Consider the following 18,501-nt stretch of genomic DNA (forward strand, 5'->3'; position numbering starts at 1 on the left):
AATTAAGATGGTAAACTCCTGGGCTGCACATTCTCTCCCTGAATTTTTATGTTGATTTATTTGCACTTTACACTATTTCACCTAACAAAAATAATAATAAAAAAATGTATACTCTGTTTTCTAAGGTTTTCTCTTTCATTCTGGCATTTCACTGAGGCATTAAGTTACTCCTGCATGCATGATAGACAGTCAGACAAGCATCTTTCTGACTAGGGTTATAGGCACCTAAAGGGCCCGTGTGCATCGACTGATGTCAGAACAGAACAGGGTTTGTTCTTACGTCAGTGCTTTGCTTTCAATTCCCATGCATGTCCTGCCACTTCACAGTATTGACTCCTCAGAATCAGTGTGCTTCCCATATGGCTCACACATAGAGGAGGTCTCCACAGTGCTTCCTTCAGTCTGGGCTGGGACATTTTCCCAAAGGGAAAAGCTTTTCATCATCGTGTCCTCCCTGGCTTTTCAGAGAAGCAGGTTTGAGAAGCAGTGGACTCGGATTCCCATTGTCCTCTGTGATAGTCAAGCTCCCTTGGGTTTTTTAAATTTAGTGAAAACAAACAAACAAACAAACAAAACCATGAGGAAAAAACACCACAGGGATTCTCCCAAGGACACTCAAAATCTTCAAAATTCACAAGGTTCAAAATTCGCAAGGTAGAAGGTGTATTTATTAATAGTTTCCAACAGATGGCTCACTGTGCACAGAGATGAGGAGCACAAACACCAGCTCAGTGTCACTGCCAGCATCTTCCCTGTCTCCTAAACCAGTCTTATCCAGGACAAGGAATGACCTTAAGCCAGCCCCCAGAGGTGGCACAGCACAGCAGGGAATGTGGTGCTCACACAGCGCAACCCAGAGAACACACAACATGTCTGAGAGCAAATACATCAACACTCTGACCAGTGACTATTTAACTAATGCTGTGGATAATTATAACAAATTTGGTTTAACATGCCCTGGTCAGATCTATTTTTATCTCAATCCTTCCTGCCTTGTGTTGCTTGGTCCAAAAAGCACTGACAATTTTCAACCCAACAGGTAACCAAACAGTACATTTAGTATTCACCCCTCAGTTGGATGGGGACAGAAATGCAGGGAAAAGGTAAAATACATGGGTGGAGACAAAGACAATTCAATAAGACAGGAAAGGAAGGGGAAATAACAAGAAATAATGAATACAACAAGAAGAAAGCAAAAGAAAGTAGAAGAAAAGACAAAGAAGAGGAAGAATAAGACAAAGAAGAGGAAGGAGAGGACGATGGAGAAGGAGAAGAAGAAGAAGAAGAAGAAGAAGAAGAAGAAGAAGAAGAAGAAGAAGAAGAAGAAGAAGAAGAAGAAGAAGAAGAGGAAAAAAGAAAAAGACAAATAAGACGAAGACAAAGACAAATATGAAGATGAGGAAAAAGAAGCCGAAGAAGAAGAAGAGGAAGACAAATAGGAATAGGAATATATAAAGCAAATGATGCACAGTACAGTTGTTCACCACACACAGACCAATGCCAAGACAGCGCCCAAGCAGAAACCTCTGGCCAGCTTTCCCTCTAGTTTATTCACCAAATATGACATCCTGTGGTATGGAATATCCCTCTGACCAGTTTGGCTCCCAGCTGTGTCCCCTTCCAGCTTCTTATACCCCCCAGTCTGCTCACTGCTGGGCTGCTGTGAGAAGTTGAAGAGTCCTCACTCAATGTAAAGGCTGCTGAGCAACAACCAAAGCATCAGTACGATATCAACATTAGTTTGAAAATGCTCCAATCAGTTACCAGCCATTTCTTCCACACAAAGCTCGAAGATGAAGTAGCTGGTGCTAAGTGTGAATATTATACTGAGGACACAGCTGTCTTCAGGTATGAGAAAAAACTTGAAGCCCCAGAATGGAGGGTCAGATCCAATCTGTACTAAAGGCTATGAAGAAGGGCTCTCTGGGCTATGTGGATGCTCGATCCAAATGAGTTGATCTGCACTGTCCTGGAAAGACGCAGTGTTGACAGAAAATACCCTCTGTTCCCTTGGTCAAAGTCCCCACAGGGAACAAAGCACAAAAAAGAGACACACTATGCTCTTTATCAAGCTCAAGTCACTTGCTAAAGTTTCATAAAGAGAAAACAACCATAGAAGACAGGCTTTATCAAAGACTGTGCAGAAAAAAAGCACCCCTAAGGCCACATAGTACAGTTCATGGACAGTGCTGGAGAAGGCATTCCATCAAATGAAGCCAGGAGAACAAAGACTTGACTGAACGTAGCATGTTTGTTTTCTAATGTACAATTAACATCTGATGAACTGAGACAAATGCGATAGAACCCAGAAGTGTAGTCCTAGGAATACTGTCCTGACAATGGCACACATCTGGGACACAGTTTCCTGTGACCACATGAGGTGACTGGCCTGCAGTAGGGGCAGCAGAGGTGGCAGTGAGGCACCTTTGTGTCTTGAAGGATCCATCTCAAGAGAGGCAGCAGCACCAAGTTAGCATCACCACAGCAAGTGAAATAAAATAGAAGCCAGGAGTTTTGTCCTCAGAGACAGCCATTGATGAGGCTGCCAGCAGCATTTTACTTCCTGTTGGGAGCTCCCATTGCCTTTCCATCCCCATAAGGGACCTCTCCTTTGGGGAAAAGCGCTGCCATCGGCACACCTTACCCTGCTGAGCAGGTGGGAACTGTGCAGCATTTGCCTCCGCCTAGTGGCACAGCTCGGCAAACTGCACTGGCTTTGCAGACTGTTGTAAAGTGCGTGCCCTGTCTGCAAGCACACAGCTGGGCAGGAACTACCACACATACCATCGCTGGGGGAAATCAGACACAACAGCAAATTTGGCAAACTTGTTCCTGCCTCTTCCTTCTTCCCTTTATCTCACTGCACTCTGTGTCTGTTTTTACATGCTCTCTCAAATACACCTCTAGGCACCTAGTGCTACTCAAATAGCAACTTTCCCTCCTTTTCCACACCGAAGAAGAAATGGCAAACCACAACATTTAGTCTGTTGGGGATTTGAATTTTTACTTGCTTTTACTACTGTTCTTTTAAATGAAATGATCTTTAAATTCATCCTTGCTGTTCCAGATAGTACAACAAGCAGCAAATGAATTCTCTAGTGTGTTAACATTTCTCATGGGTCCTTTGACCATGCACATTTAAAGGATAAGCTCTACTCCTGCACTATCTAGAAACGCTATGAGGACTTACCCAGTCACTTAGGTACCTGAGCCCACTCCATCAACAGAGACAGATATTCTGAGAGGGCAAAATCAATACCTGCTATACCTGGTATTAACAAGGCAATAAGATCTCAGAAAATTAAATTAATGATATCAGCAGCCTTAGCAGTACTTATTAAAGCTGTCACACATAAAAAGTTCCAGATATGTGATGGGAAAGACCTGATGAGATGCAAAAGTGCAAGTATGGCCTGCCCCAGTGATGTCCTCTTGAATTTTTCTTCACAGTGCAAACTGCAAATTTAATCCCAAATCTTTAATCTTCAAATTTAAAGCATTTGAAGATGCCTTTTCCTTTTTTGTTTTTATAAAATTAGATCTTCAACAAAACCTGCCTCACACGGGATGCTCTTAATGGCATCATGATGATGTTTTCAGTTTCAGCAATGCCAGTATGAAGTAGCTCCGCTGAAATCAATGGAATTATTTGGGATTCATCTATTAGAGTAAAAATGTTAGCAAAGCACTTGAGAAAATATTAAGGGGTAAATATTGTTACTGTTTTCTGTCAGCCCTAAAGTTTACAGACAATAAAACAAAAATCATAGAGAGAAGCAGCAGGCTGCTCAGGTATATAGAAAAATAAGAAAGTCTATCCACATCAGGAAAATAGAAAACATTAGAGGTCTTCTACTTGGCCACATGAAATGATCTGACAGAGCTGCTGTACTGTGGGCAGTGAGAGAGTCACTATTTCTTGCAACTCAAACAGCAACACACTCCCAATTAAATGCAGTGGAAGATTTTAAAAGAAGAAGGATGTGTTTTTACATAGCAAGAAATTCATGGAAAGCATATTCAAGGGAACTGGTGAAACAAATTCATAACTAGAATTTTAAAAGTGAGTCACATGCGTAACTGCTGCTTGGAGCTATCAGGATCTATATAAGGGTTTTAGCTCTGGTCTTGGGAGACAGAAAGTCAAACTCTTTCTGCTGCAGCAAGGCTCCTCATCAAGATGGGCACCATGCACTACCTCCTGCTTTGTGCTCTCATCTTCCTGCCTGAGACTCCTGCTTTTCCACTACTACCAAGACCAGAATCATGGAGCAGCATAGACCTTGAGAAAGTAAAGGTATGTTATATGGGGGGAAACAATACTACATTATGAGTAATCGGATTTTGATTCAATTTCTACATTCCTTTCCTACCTGTTTGTATTATCCTTGTCTTGCATTACAACAACAGTTTTTGCAGACGTGATATAAAACAGTTTAAACTTGCTGACTAGTTTAAACATTTTAAGGCTAACCTTAAAAAGAGACAAAGTTCCAATTGGTAAATAAAGGGGAGCATGTAATTTTTAAAAGGAGTCCAAAATTTTATGTGTGCTGTTTTAGAAGGCTGTAGATTTGAATGCTCAGTAAATTGTGGTAACTTGACAGGATTTCTTACTTACAGTGTCTCATTGTTGTTACGATTCTTTTTTATATATGCTGATCTCTATTATATATGCTGATCTCTATTACTGAGAGAGCAGAATTTGGTAAATTGAAATGGAAAGATACAACTAAAAGCAGACATGAATGATGCAGGATGATGAAATAATTCAAACAAATGTAAAATGCAATTACCAAAATATCACAGATATACATATTAATATTTATTTTCCCTCTCTTATTCCAGGGATATCTTGATAAATGCTTCCCAATTTTGCCAGAAACACAAAGCCTAAGCACAGAAGAAAGGATTAAAGAAATGCAGAAGTTTTTCCACCTGACTGTAACTGGAAAATTAGACACAGAAACTGAAGAAATGATGACAATGCCCAGATGTGGAATGCCTGATACAGGAGAATCCAACATCTGCTGGAACTCGAAAATGGGAAAAGACACATTTACCTTACAAGTAAGTGATGTTTCAGGTTTTCTGGGGAAGGGAATTGCTCTGTATTTGACTAGGTGGGTTTCCTTCACAGCCTGAATGAAATTAACCTGTTTTTCTTTGCTGACAGGATTCTCAGTTATACATCTGATCTACCCAGACGGAAAGTGGATGATGCAGTTAGGAGGGCCTTGATGGTATGGAGTGATGTGACTCCACTGCAATTCCGAAAAGTTGACACGGGCCTGGCAGACATTGAGATTAGATTTGCACGTCGTGGTGAGAATACCTGTCCTTTTTAACATACAATGGTCCATATTTTACTCAAAGCATGTATTTTTATAGCCATAGCTTTAAGGAAGAACAAAGAGTTTGGAATTAAATCAAAGTCTCCACAAATTTTACCTACTCTATATCATGTCAATAAACATTTATGTTATTATTCAGTTTTACTCATATAAAAGAGTTATAAAAATCCTTTCAGAGTCACAGATGTGAAATGAAGGGAGAATTTGGCCCCAGAATGAGACACTTAAACTTAGATGTTCAAGGTGTTTTTGCCTTGATAAAAATGTGCAAACTACAGAGAAGAGCTCTGTAGAGCAAATTAGCAGCTTCTGAAGATCCAGCCTCCTTAGGCTGCATTCAAGCAGCTTAAGGCAGGTTTACTCAGGCCTAGACCCAGCCTGGTTCCCAGAATAAGCACACTTTGGCAGCTGGGGTGCATTATGTTTGGCCATAGAAAGTCTCTTCTGGTTGATTTGTTTCTAGAAGGAATGGTATCTTGCATCCCAAGACTGCACCAAGGTGCAGCAGCCAAAGTGTGGTAAGTGGGGTGAACAGAAGTCACTTCAGAAATCCATCTGTGATCTGGAGTAGTCTATGGATGTACCTTGAACATGTGCCTGGCATGTAAACTGACAGCTTAGACTCACTAAATGCCTACTTTAAGCTTGTCTGGCTTGCTCTCTAGATCCATTGACAATACTCATTAGAGCACCACTGACTGGTAGTGCAGATCAGGCATCTGGCCTGCAAGCAGATGAGCACCAAAATGTGCAAAGCCTGTGTGTCACTGATGGCAAGAACATTAGGGTGCCATAAAGAGGTGACCTCACGTCCCAGTCAAAGGCAGAAGTGATCCTTCAATCTGGAATGGGTTTTAATTCCATGTCACACACTAGGATTAAGTCTCTACTGCCTGTGTTAGTCGTGCCCTAAGGGCCATCCACATGGTCTGGGAGAAAGGACACAGGATGGCATCTCATTTCCCAACTACTCCTCAGTAAAGTCAGAGACTCACTATGAGGGAGAGGGAAATTTTCCAAGTTGGTTCAACTCTGATCCAGCTCTTGCTCTCGAGGTAGGAAAGAGAAAATTCCACCTGCACTATGACAGAAGCAGATAATAGACCAGACCTCAAGGCTGGGAATAAATGAACTTATCTCTACAGAAACATGGTTATCTATCCAAAATCACCATCCATACTAAAATCAGTGCAATTGATAATGTCTACAACTAATATTGCCCAGCACTTTTCAGCATCAAACATATTCACAACAGATATTAACAACAAGATATTAACAACAGTCTTGTCAAGCATTAAGTATTTATTCTGAAATCATCCCTGATTGTGACCTCAGGACCACACTTCTGACAAAAGCTCAGGGAAAAATACTCAGCTCTTCCTGAAACATGCAGTAAACCAAACTATCAAATACAAGATTTGAACTTAAGCGAGGAATTTGGAGAGTGTTTCCCTAAGCTTCTCTTCTCATTTTCACAACCTTGCTGCCATTGTAAGATTTTTTTAACAATTGGTAGCCAGCAAAACTAGCATAAACCAAGAGCATGCTTCTACTTGCTAAAGTTAAATATGACAACTGATCTCATCTGATGACATTGATTTATTTCAAACGCAGAGCATGGTGATGGATCTCCTTTCGATGGAAGAGGTAGAGTACTGGCCCATGCTTTTCTACCTGGAAAAAGCTGTAGCTGAGATACTCATTTTGATGATGATGAAAAATGGTCAGATGTCAATCAAGGTAAATCTCACATGTGTAGATGAAAGGGAAAGGCAAATATTGTACATGTTGGAAGAACACAGCCACAGGAAATACTTTCAATTCCTCTTCACCTTCAGTGCTACTTCAGTACTAACATTTCTATCCTTTTCAACTACCATTATAACTACTAGGGCTTCATTACCATGAACACCTACATAATGCCTCTTCTGACCATCATTTAAAGCACTATTTGCAGGCTAAACAAGGATTGTGAGCCTTTGATTCCTACATAAATTGTGAACAGGTAAATTGACTTGTTTCTAGGAATGTGGTCGACCAAAAGCAGAGTCCAAAAGAGACTCGGAGTCTCTAGAGGCATATGCAAGGAATCAGTAGATTTTTTATAAAATATTACAGTAATAAAAGAAAGCTCAGCAATATGAATCAAAAGCCTGGGGTTTCATTTCAAGATGGATCAAAATATACAAATTCTCCTGCACTTTCAATTAACTGAATTTCAAAAATCAATTGTAGATCAATTGTAAAAAGTAAATTGTAATTCAATTGTATTTCGTAACTTTAACATCCATTTACGTGCTTCTATTTTGCAGATATCAACTTGTTCCTTGTTGCTCCTCATGAATTTGGCCATTCATTGGGACTTACTCATTCCAATGTCCATGGAGATCTGATGTACGCTTACTACTCGTATCAGAACCCAAAAACTTTCAAAACCTCCAGCAGAGGACAAGCGAAGAATTCAGAAGTTATACGGTAAACTCATGATTAATTTGATTTTTAATCACTGGGGTACAGCTTTCATTTTCCCTGATTGCAAGGGCCTCATCATATTACCAAAAAAGAAAGAAAGTGAACAAACTTGGGAAAACCAACTCCTGCTTACTCTGTCAACTCACTATGTTGCCTCTGTAGCCTGTTCCCACTGCAACCAAGAGGTGACAAAGCAGCAGTGCATGGCCTGCTGCTCTGTCCTCCCACACTCCTGCATTCTGCCAAGCAAATCCTGTGGCCCTTGCTCTGCAAATGAGCTCTTCCAGTGAGTGGTGCTCCTGGCAGGAGAGGAGACGTACTGTGCCACTCACCAAGTTCAGTAAAGGCAGAAACTCCTCAGCAACAGGGGAACATAACTAGAATTGACCCCACAGGACAGAATTTGTCAGGGTTGCTTTTCCTTAGGCACCGCCCCACTCAAGGCATGCTAAAGGAACACTAGGAAGAAAACACAGTTGTCTGCATTGACAATTTTCAGTAGGGTCTCTATGTTTGTGTTTCTCTTCCACAGGGAAAAAGCCATCAAACTCTTGAAGAAAGTGCTTAATGAAGAGCAAAGAATTCACATCTCATTGTTTTGGTCTTCCAAAATAATTTTAATCCTCCGGCTAATTAAGATGGTAAACTCCTGGGCTGCACTTTCTCTCCCTGAATTTTTATGTTGATTTATTTGCACTTTACACTATTTCACCTAACAAAAATAATAATAAAAAAATGTATACTCTGTTTTCTAAGGTTTTCTCTTTCATTCTGGCATTTCACTGAGGCATTAAGTTACTCCTGCATGCATGATAGACAGTCAGACAAGCATCTTTCTGACTAGGGTTATAGGCACCTAAAGGGCCCGTGTGCATCGACTGATGTCAGAACAGAACAGGGTTTGTTCTTACATCAGTGCTTTGCTTTCAATTCCCATGCATGTCCTGCCACTTCACAGTATTGACTCCTCAGAATCAGTGTGCTTCCCATATGGCTCACACATAGAGGAGGTCTCCACAGTGCTTCCTTCAGTCTGGGCTGGGACATTTTCCCAAAGGGAAAAGCTTTTCATCATCGTGTCCTCCCTGGCTTTCCAGAGAAGCAGGTTTGAGAAGCAGTGTCCTCTGTGATAGTCAAGCTCCCTTGGGTTTTTTAAAATTTATTTTAAAAAAAAGAAAGAAAGAAAGAAACAAGGAAAAAACCCAAGGACATTCAAATCTTCAAAATTCACAAGGTAGAAGGTGTATTTATTAATAGTTTCCAACAGATGGCTCACTGTGCACAGAGATGAGGAGCACAAACACCAGCTCAGTGTCACTGCCAGCATCTTCCCTGTCTCCTAAACCAGTGTTATCCAGTACAAGGAATGACCTTAAGCCAGCCCCCAGAGGGGGCACAGCACAGCAGGGAACGTGGTGCTCACACAATGCAACTCACAGACCAAATAGACCAACACTCTGACCAGTGACTATTTAACTAATGCTATGGATACTTATAACAAATTTGGTTTAACATGCCCTGGTCAGATTTATTTTTATCTCAAAGCCTCCTGTAGTTGCCAAAAAGGACTGACACTGTCCAACCCAACAGGTAACCTAACACCACACTCACTCCCCACCCCTCAGTGGGATGGGGAGATAAATGCAGAAAAAAAGGTAAAATAAAGGGGTGAAGACAAAGGCAATTCAATAAGACAGAAAAGGAAGGGGAAATAACAAGAAATAACAAACACAAGAAGAAGAATGAAGAAAGAATAAGAAGGGAATAAGAGCTCAGAAAAAATAAAATTAATGATATCAGCAGCCTTAGCAATGCATATTAAGGGTGTTACACATAAATATTCACAGATATGTGATCAAAAGACCAGAGGAGCTACTAAAAGTGTAAGTATGCCCTGCCCCAGTGATGTCCTCTTGAATTTTTCTTCACAGCGCAAACTGCAAATTTAATCCCAAATCTTTAGTCATCAAATTTAAAGCATATTAATATTTTTGGTTTTTTTTTATAAAATTAGATCTTCAACAAAACCTGCCTCAAATGGGATGCTCTTAATGGCATTATTATGCTGTTTTCATTCTCAAAAATGCCTCCATGAAGTAGCACCATTGACATCAATGGAATTATTTGGGATTCATCTATTAGAGTAAAAATGTTAGCAAAGCACTAGAGAAAATATTATCTGGTTTGGCTACTTTTACAGCAGGAGCCACCACAAGCCAGAGAGCTACAGGTAATCATTCTTTGTTGGACAAGGCTGAGGAAAATTATTAAGGGGTGAAAATTGTTACTGTTTTCCGTCAGCCCTAAAGTTTACAGACAATAAAACAAAAATCATAGAGAGAAGCAGCAGGCTGCTCAGGTATATAGAAAAATAAGAAAGTCTATCCACATCAGGAAAATAGAAAACATTAGAGGTCTTCTACTTGGCCACATGAAATGATCTGACAGAGCTGCTGTACTGTGGGCAGTGAGAGAGTCACTACTTCTTGCAACTCAAAAAGCAACACACTCCCAATTAAATGCTGTGGAAGATTTTAAAAGAAGAAGGAGGTACATTTTTACACAGCAAGCAATTCAGTTATGGAATTCATTAACACAGAGTATTCAATGACAGTGGTGACCCAAACTCATAAATGGAATTTGAAAGGTTTAGGTATATTTTTGTAGCATAACAGCTACTAAGCATGAGGGTATGGTGGGAAGTAGAGTCTCACTGTTTTGCTGAATAACAAAGGTAGGATCTAAATTGACCCAGTTGTGCTAACATTGCAAGGCTTTCTGTAGGGAAAAGGAAGCACCTTGTCTACAGAGGCTGGTTAAGGAGTGCATCTAACATTTCAGTGACTGCCTCGCATTAGAAGGTCACGTGGATCTACTTATATACCAAGATTTCAAGTTCTTTTCTTGGAAATCACTTGGGACAGAACCACTGTCCCAACAGCAAGGCACACCACCCTGTTCTAAAGGCCATAATGAGGCTGAAAGTGATCTGTGGTACTACTGTGGGCTTTTTCTAGATGAATTCTTCCGTCAAAGCAGAGATATCTAGAAGCAAAGTAAGGTGGTGCCAAAAAAGCAGTTTGCATTCAACACTAATGGACACAGCTCAGGCATGAGTTACAGAATACAGTGTGAGTAAGCATACTCACAGGAATGCCAAGAGCATGGGAATGCCTTTCCATTAATGCTGAGAAAAAAATCCTGAAGGTAAAACTGAATCTCTAATGTTAAATATCTTTTATTTTCAATTACAGGACTGCATGGTAGTGCTCCGGAATGCAGACTACTTTAGACAATTAATTCACTCCAAGTTCAACCAGTACTCGGAAATGAATTGTTCCCCAATTAAAAATCAATTTGTGCATTACAAAAATGAGATTTGTAAAAGATCAAGAACAATGTTCTCGTCATTTGTGACTGGACATAGGATCAGGAACAGCCTGAAGCAGTACTATCTCATCTTTCCTTAAAGGGAATCAGTCTTATTATAACCATAGTATTTATGCCTAACAGAGCCTTTCTTTCTCAGGATGGTTACAACCCACAGCAGTTAAGGATGAAAAGGAAAAGTATTGCAAAATACACTAAAAGATTTCCTAGTGTTACTTTAATGCTTACAATGTTGCTCTATTTTTGAATATTTGGGGGCATATGCAGTATGAACTGACATTGCTTTGAAGTAGAAAAGTATATAATAATGGCGCTGTTGTTGGTAATTTGGCTTAGCAGAGACATTTTTGCCTCAAAATTCTTGCAATATTTTCTAGGGGTTCCAAATATGGATGGAAAGAACAGTAGAAGAGGTGCGAAAGAATCATAATGAGCTGAATTTAACTTTTTCTCTCTGGTTGTGTTATTTTCTTCATTCCTACCTTCATTGACAGAAATAGGAACGAGGATTGATTCTTTGCATAAAAATATTACAACTTTTACCTCCTGGGAGCAAAAAATTAGGTAATAATTTGAGAAGAAGTCAAAATGCTGGCACTACTCTAATATTGGCACAATATTCTTTTAAGTGTGTCTTAACTTTGCAAATAAAACAAAACCACTAAGAGTTCTCCTTGAGATAATTTTCCAAAACATTAGGTGATCATCCAGTCCTTATTCAAAAATATATAATCTAAATTTCGCAGTGTATAGAATACTTTCTGATAATAAGAATTATGATCAAGGAAAAAAATCACTTTTCTTATTCATGTTTGCTATGGCTATGAAGCAGAATGTTTGTATCATATCACTATCAGGCTACTTCCATAGTTCCAACAGCTCAGAGTTCATACACATTGCAAATCACCATCAAAAGAGGATGGATAATTAATGGTCAGTATTTTCCAGTGAGCTATTTGCTCCCACAATATGATGTCTACAGTGCAGAAATGTGGATGTGGGATGCTCTGTACACACTCCCTGTATGTAAAATGAGGAATGAGATCTATGACCTATTTGGAAGTGTCTGCCAGCCATGCAGATCTAAGCTGCTTGCCAGATCAGCTCAATAATTTCTCTGTGTTCTCTCATTCAACCTTTAGGAAAGCCCATGCAAATTCCACCCCCCATTACACTGCCCATCTTCATATTCTGGCTTAACACTGGGTTTCAACAAAAAGGTGCTTAGGAATCCAGCATACCTATCACTAAATGTACTTTGCACGCTGTTATCCTGAAATTTTTATTACCCTGCTATCTCTTAGTTCTAATTTCTGTTGTAAATCTTTTAGTTGTTAGCTGTGCTTTCGTTGTGTTTATATGGTACCTAAAATGATTTGCCCTCTGTTCTGTTTGTTTGGCCTCCTTGTTATTACAGAAGAGGAAGCAATAAAAAATAATATTCACCCCTTTCCCACAAATTAATTACATGCTAGAAGTAGTACCTTGGCACTAGTTTATTTAACAATTTAAAAAATCACCTAGCAAGAACTTCAGTGTGAATACCCTGGAAGTGAAGTGCCTGATCAGACCAAACACATTGATCTTAAAAGGATCCTGTGTCCAGAGTATTTTTGTCAACCTTATTGACATTCCTCCAGGCACCTGTACCTTCTGCACTTCACATGTAAAATGTTGCCACTACATCTATTTGAATAAAATATATTGCAGTGCAATCTACTCATCCATTCTGAGAATATCACAGTTTTTTCACACCTTCAATCCCATTTATTACTCATGAGATCAAAGTTCTATTTTACCAAGCAAACGATGCACTGAATCCACATGAAAGTAACTCGAAGTTTTATAAATCAAGCCTTAAGTGCCGAAATGCATTATTTATTTCAAGCAGTAATTTAATGAGTTGAAAAAGAAACATCACCTGGTAATTTGTGCTATCAGAGAAATACAAACTGTGAAAGTTACATTATTCCCTGTTGGCATTTCATTTCTAGGTTATGTCTATAAAGCATAGGAAAAAGTATCATATTTGTAATTACTTCAAATTTAATTCCAGGTCTCAGATTATATATGTGACGGTGTTCACAGGGGTCTCAGGTTGAGGGAAGAGACAAGGATTTGACTCCATGTTTCAGAAGGCTAGATTTATTACTTTATTATGTATATTACATTAAAACTATACTAAAAGAATAGAAGAAAGGATTTCATCAGAAGGCTAGCTAAGAATAGAATAGGAAGGAATGATAACAAAGGCTCTGTCTCCGACTCTCTGTCTGAGCTAGCTGGGCTGTGATTGGCCATTAATTAGAAATATCCAACATGGGCCAATCAAAAATCCACCTGTTGCATTCCACAGCAGCAGATAATCAATGTTTACATTTTGTTCCTGAGGCCTCAGCTTCTCAGGAGGAAAAATCCTAAGGAGAGGATTTTTCATAAAGGATGTCTATGACAGATATAAACTGTGCATTCACAAGCTGATGTGCACCATCCACAGCCACAGAGGCTTCAAAGTGTACCTGCTTCAGCAACGGCCACAATCCCTTCCATAATCACTGCCATAGATGCTTTAAGACACATTCTGCTGGGGACTTGGCCATGGCCACAGGTGTTTTGGGGCGCCCTGCTCTTGAATGGATTAATCCACAGGTCACAGTCCCTTCAATTTGAGTCCCCACTGGAGTTCCAGCCTGTCCAGCAAGCCATACAGTCAGCAGTGATGCCCAGGCCATCTGCCAGCCCAGACACGTTTCCATTGCTGCTATCAAACTGTTCCCAGGCACAGCAGAGCCAGATGATAGCCAGCAAAACACTACAACAAGCAGCAAAGTAAAAAGCAGTCATTAATGAGCACTGGGCTCTAATATACAGTCAGGCAAGCAAGAATAGTGGTCTGTCAATCAATAGCTAAATAGCAAGAAAAGCTGTTAATTCAATCTCGCATATTCCAATGAAATCAGTCGTTATCCCAAACCCTTTGAGCCCCTCTTTAGATGTCAAAAAGGACTGCTGTCATTTAACCTCAGAGGATTCCCAGGAATTTGTGTCACTAAAAGACTTAAATGAAAAAAGTGAGATTAAGAGATGGATGTACAGGTAACCACAGTGAGAAGTTCAGATATATGGAAAAGCTGTCTCAAAGTACCAAGCATTACTGATGGAAAACAGTTTCTTGTGATACTGGTTTTTGCCTTCTTGAGTCCTGCAGCACATTTTTTCAGTTCAGGACCAAAATCTGATATTTCACCCTGGCTGGCTGAGGATAATGTGCTACTTTGTGTCATTGCTACAGTATTGGCCCATGTATGCCAGTATCCTGGTGCTCACAATGAGCAATGTATCAAAACCCCAAGCGAGTTTGCAGCTCATAAACTTGTTAATTCCCCTAAAGGTGACCCAATCTGCCAAACAAAATGATGGTCTAACCAAACTGACTCCAGAATAAATATTTCGTCTTACTATTATGGTAGATTTGAGCAGAAACAGAAGTAAATCCTCTGGAATCTAAAACATTTACAAAATGAAGTCTCACATTGCAGCATATTGCAGCAGTGACCTAGTTCACTTGCATTTTCATAGCAACAACAGACATATCTGCAGTTCTTGCTTAAAAGACATCAGTCATAATTACTATCTGGAAAAAAGGATCAGTTAAAGTGGATGAAAGCACTTTATGACCATCAATACTGAAAGCAAGGAACTTGCTTTTAAAAAGGATCCCATGTCTAGAGTATTTTTGTCAACTTGACTGACATTCCTCCAGGCACCTGTAGCTTCTGCACTTTACATGTAAAATGTTGCCACTACATCTATTTGAATAAAATATATTGCAGTGCAATCTACTCATCCATTCTGAGAGTACCATAGTTTCCACTATGAAAACAAGGAATTCTATGATAGACATAATTTACAGATTTTTTCAGCTGCTAAATCACAAACTCTTGCTTTCAGAAAGAGTTTGGTCTGTGCTTTATACACCAGGACTGATTAATTTTCTCAACTGTTTTCCCTCAACAAAAATAAGAACAAACAAGAACATATATGAAACCCACTAGAAATTTCATCTTATTTCAGGATACTCAATAACATTAAAATTAAAAAATTAGGAAAAAAAGGAAAAACTTGGCAGCCCTGTAGTTGAAGCAGACTGCTCAATGCTGCTTTCCTTGCAATACACTGTCACAGAGTACTAGGCTCTGAATTAATACAGTATGAAGTTGAGAATGCTTTGCAGCTGATCTAGAACGCTTAGCTATTTAAAAATAAAAACAATTACATCTTTTACTAATCAGCAGACACTTTTAAAAGGAGCAAAAGGACTGCAAAGGAAGCTTATTAGATAAGACCGTGAACAATGTATTGGTAGTAAAATTATATAATCATTTTTTTCAAATAGAAAAAGAGAAGTCTGAACATTAGAGACTGGGATGGTAGTGAAGATCAGATAGAATAAGCCAGGCTTGGCAGAGAAAACCTCATCTTGGGAATTTTTGAGTGCTTTAACTGTGGAGTTTTAATGTAGCTGCTTTTTAAAAGAAATTTTGTAATTGTCTGGGCCTTCCATCAGCCCTGGCTCCCCCAGTGCTGAGGTGGCTGGGTCACAGTGGGCAGAATGCTGGTAAGGGCCATGAGCCATGTCTTTGGGTCAGTGGGATGAGGCAGGAGGCAGAGTTCAACCTGTGGCACGTGGGCTCAACAAGACAATACTGGTATTTTATAAAAATATATTGGTAACTTCCCAAAGTCATGGTACAATGTAAGTTTTGACATGGCATGTAAGATAATTTTTTATGCTTCAGGTGTCTCTGCAGTAGATTATGTCATGAGAACTGGCACAGCACTCTTAATTCCTGCTTAGTCTAATATTATTTGCCATCTTTCTATGATTATTTTAATTTTTATTTGAATAAAAATAATAACAGAAATATTTGAATAAAAGAGACTGCTAATCAGATAATACAATGCAAGTAATGCAAAGAAAGAGAATACTGTCTAAAGGAGACTTACAGACTTACATTGGAAATGTAACCATCTGTTGTTTTCTTTCCTTGCCCTCTACTATGATTTTTCAAGGCACACCTCTCCCAGAAATGTCACTGCATAGAAAAAAAGTGCATAAAATCATGTTCTTCAAAGCTAAGTGTGACATCCTCATGTCACTCAAAGTGTTGAGAAAAGAGATAAAACATAGAAGGACTGTTGCAAAAAGATCTGTCAGATAAATATTAGTCATGTTTCCAAGCCACACTCTGAAATAGCTTTTTACTTTATTTGTTGCGAGGGCACGCCAACCTGTGAGATGACACATACTACAGCTCCTAGTAAGCTTAACAATTGCACCAGACCTAATCAGTCTGGGTTCAGGATTTTTGTTATCAGGATCAGTGCAAATAGAGCCCAGAAGCAGTAGCAGCAAGACTTCATCTTATTCCACTAAGAGCATCCATCCCAAAGGGAAGAGTTTACCTGGCCAACCTGTCAGTGCAGTTTGCATTTGTACTATCCAGCTCCTCTGGACTCTGACAAGATCAGCAAAAGCTGCTTGCCCCACTTCTTTTTAAATAACATATTCATAATTTAATACTACTTTGTTATTAGTTCTTATAATAATAACTAATAAGTTTTCTTATTCTATCTACTGTTTCCTCAACCTGTGTGTTTGCTCAAGAAATGAAAAGTAGAAATCCTCCCCAATATCAACATAATATTCAGCTGGGGAAAAAAGGAGAAGTGTTATTTTCCAGAATATACTAGAAACAAATATAAAGGAAGCACAATTTTTATTGAATTGTCTTCTGCAGACTCTTCTAGTCCCTATTTGAAACCACTTTCTGCCTAATTTTTGATTTTTTTTTTTTCTCAGTAAATGGCCTTGATGTCATTAATTTTCAAGTAGGTTTGCAATGAGGTCAGATAACTGTGTGGAACATTTTTTTTCACAAAAATTAACACATCAATATGTTCATAACAGGCATGGATGAATGAGTAATGGAAACAAGGAGAGCACTAGGATCCTCCTCCTTCCCGAACACAAGAAAAGAAGAAACCAAAAATTAAAAAAAGTCAGTGAGCACAAGCCAGCCTCAGCTCCAGTACAAATACAAGAGAGCTAAATACTCCTTGCAACAGCAGCAGTCCTGCATGACCTGCAAAGGCCAGAATTAGGGCTCAGGCTCTTTTGAGCTGATGAAATTGTAACAATGCAAAGGCAAACCAACAGATCGGTAAGAAAATCAGGATAGGTTTAGCAATGAACACGAAGTTGCTGATGCTTCATGTGGCCACTGCTTCTGAAAAAAATATGGCTAATCGTGGTTGTGTCAATATAATTTAGAACTTAATTCCTTACTTTAAAAAAAAAAATGCATGAAGAAACCCAGATTTGCTAACAGTCTTGACGAAGGAGATTGACACTTTGATCAGCCTATGTTGTTATCTCTCCTTCTACAAATCTCAAGTGTTAAGTCTGCATTGCAAAGAAGCAAGGATTAAAGCTGCCCTTGCTAGTATTTCAGCAAAACATGTTGCATGTTCCTGTCTTTTCCTGATTGAAATACTTTGCTGTAAGCTAGCAGTATTGCTCTAACTCCAACATCTAAGAATATAAATATTACATGGGATGTGAAGTAAGGTGACATCCGTTATGTTTGGAATAAGGCATTTAGGTGTGGAGAATAAAAACTAATTTAAAAGCGGGATCTGTACAGAGCAGACACCAAGCCAAGTACAGCCTGGGAATGACTGCTCTGGCTGTAACTTAAATTAACATTCCTTAAGAGAACAAGACAGCTCATCAAATATGTCAGCTAGGAGAGATGAGAGATTACAGAAGTGAACTTCCATGGCACAACAATGGGTTACTAGCTGATGGGATGTACAGAAAACTACAGTGCTCATAAAACTTTTACTGATCAAATACTGAGTGCACAGTTTTGAATACTGACTGGAACTGGTATTTTGGGTTCCCATGTTTGCCTTTGTAAGTCTTTCCTGAGGACCAGGTTTCACCATGTGAATAAAAATAGTTTTCCTTGTTCAAGCTGGGTGTTTATGGTTTTTCACTGATCATCCTTGTGAGTTAACCCTACACTGGGCCTGTTTTGTTTTACCTTTGCCATCTCCTCAAAGCCATTTTATCATCTCATGAATAAAATGCATCTGAGATGTTTATGTTTAGGGTGTTTAGGTTTTTGATAATTCTGTTGTGAGGCTTTAATTTATATTCCTTGTCTGAATGTCCTAAGAGTTACACATCTACCTCAACAACACAAGAACAACTCTCACC

At 39.2% G+C, this 18,501-nt stretch overlaps 1 protein-coding gene across 1 annotated transcript; it reads left to right on the forward strand.

Moving 5' to 3' along the window:
- Nucleotides 1–4,189: 4,189 nt before the first annotated feature.
- Nucleotides 4,190–8,381, forward strand: LOC115908742 (stromelysin-2-like). Its single transcript, XM_030957565.1, is given in 8 exon segments — nt 4,190–4,297; nt 4,849–5,018; nt 5,020–5,070; nt 5,177–5,325; nt 6,969–7,094; nt 7,667–7,797; nt 7,799–7,829; nt 8,359–8,381. Coding segments are annotated over 8 exon segments (789 nt in total).
- Nucleotides 8,382–18,501: the final 10,120 nt, after the last annotated feature.

The sequence above is a fragment of the Camarhynchus parvulus genome, chromosome 1 (genome assembly GCF_901933205.1).
Source record: "Camarhynchus parvulus chromosome 1, STF_HiC, whole genome shotgun sequence".
Classification (NCBI taxonomy): Eukaryota; Metazoa; Chordata; class Aves; order Passeriformes; family Thraupidae; genus Camarhynchus; species Camarhynchus parvulus.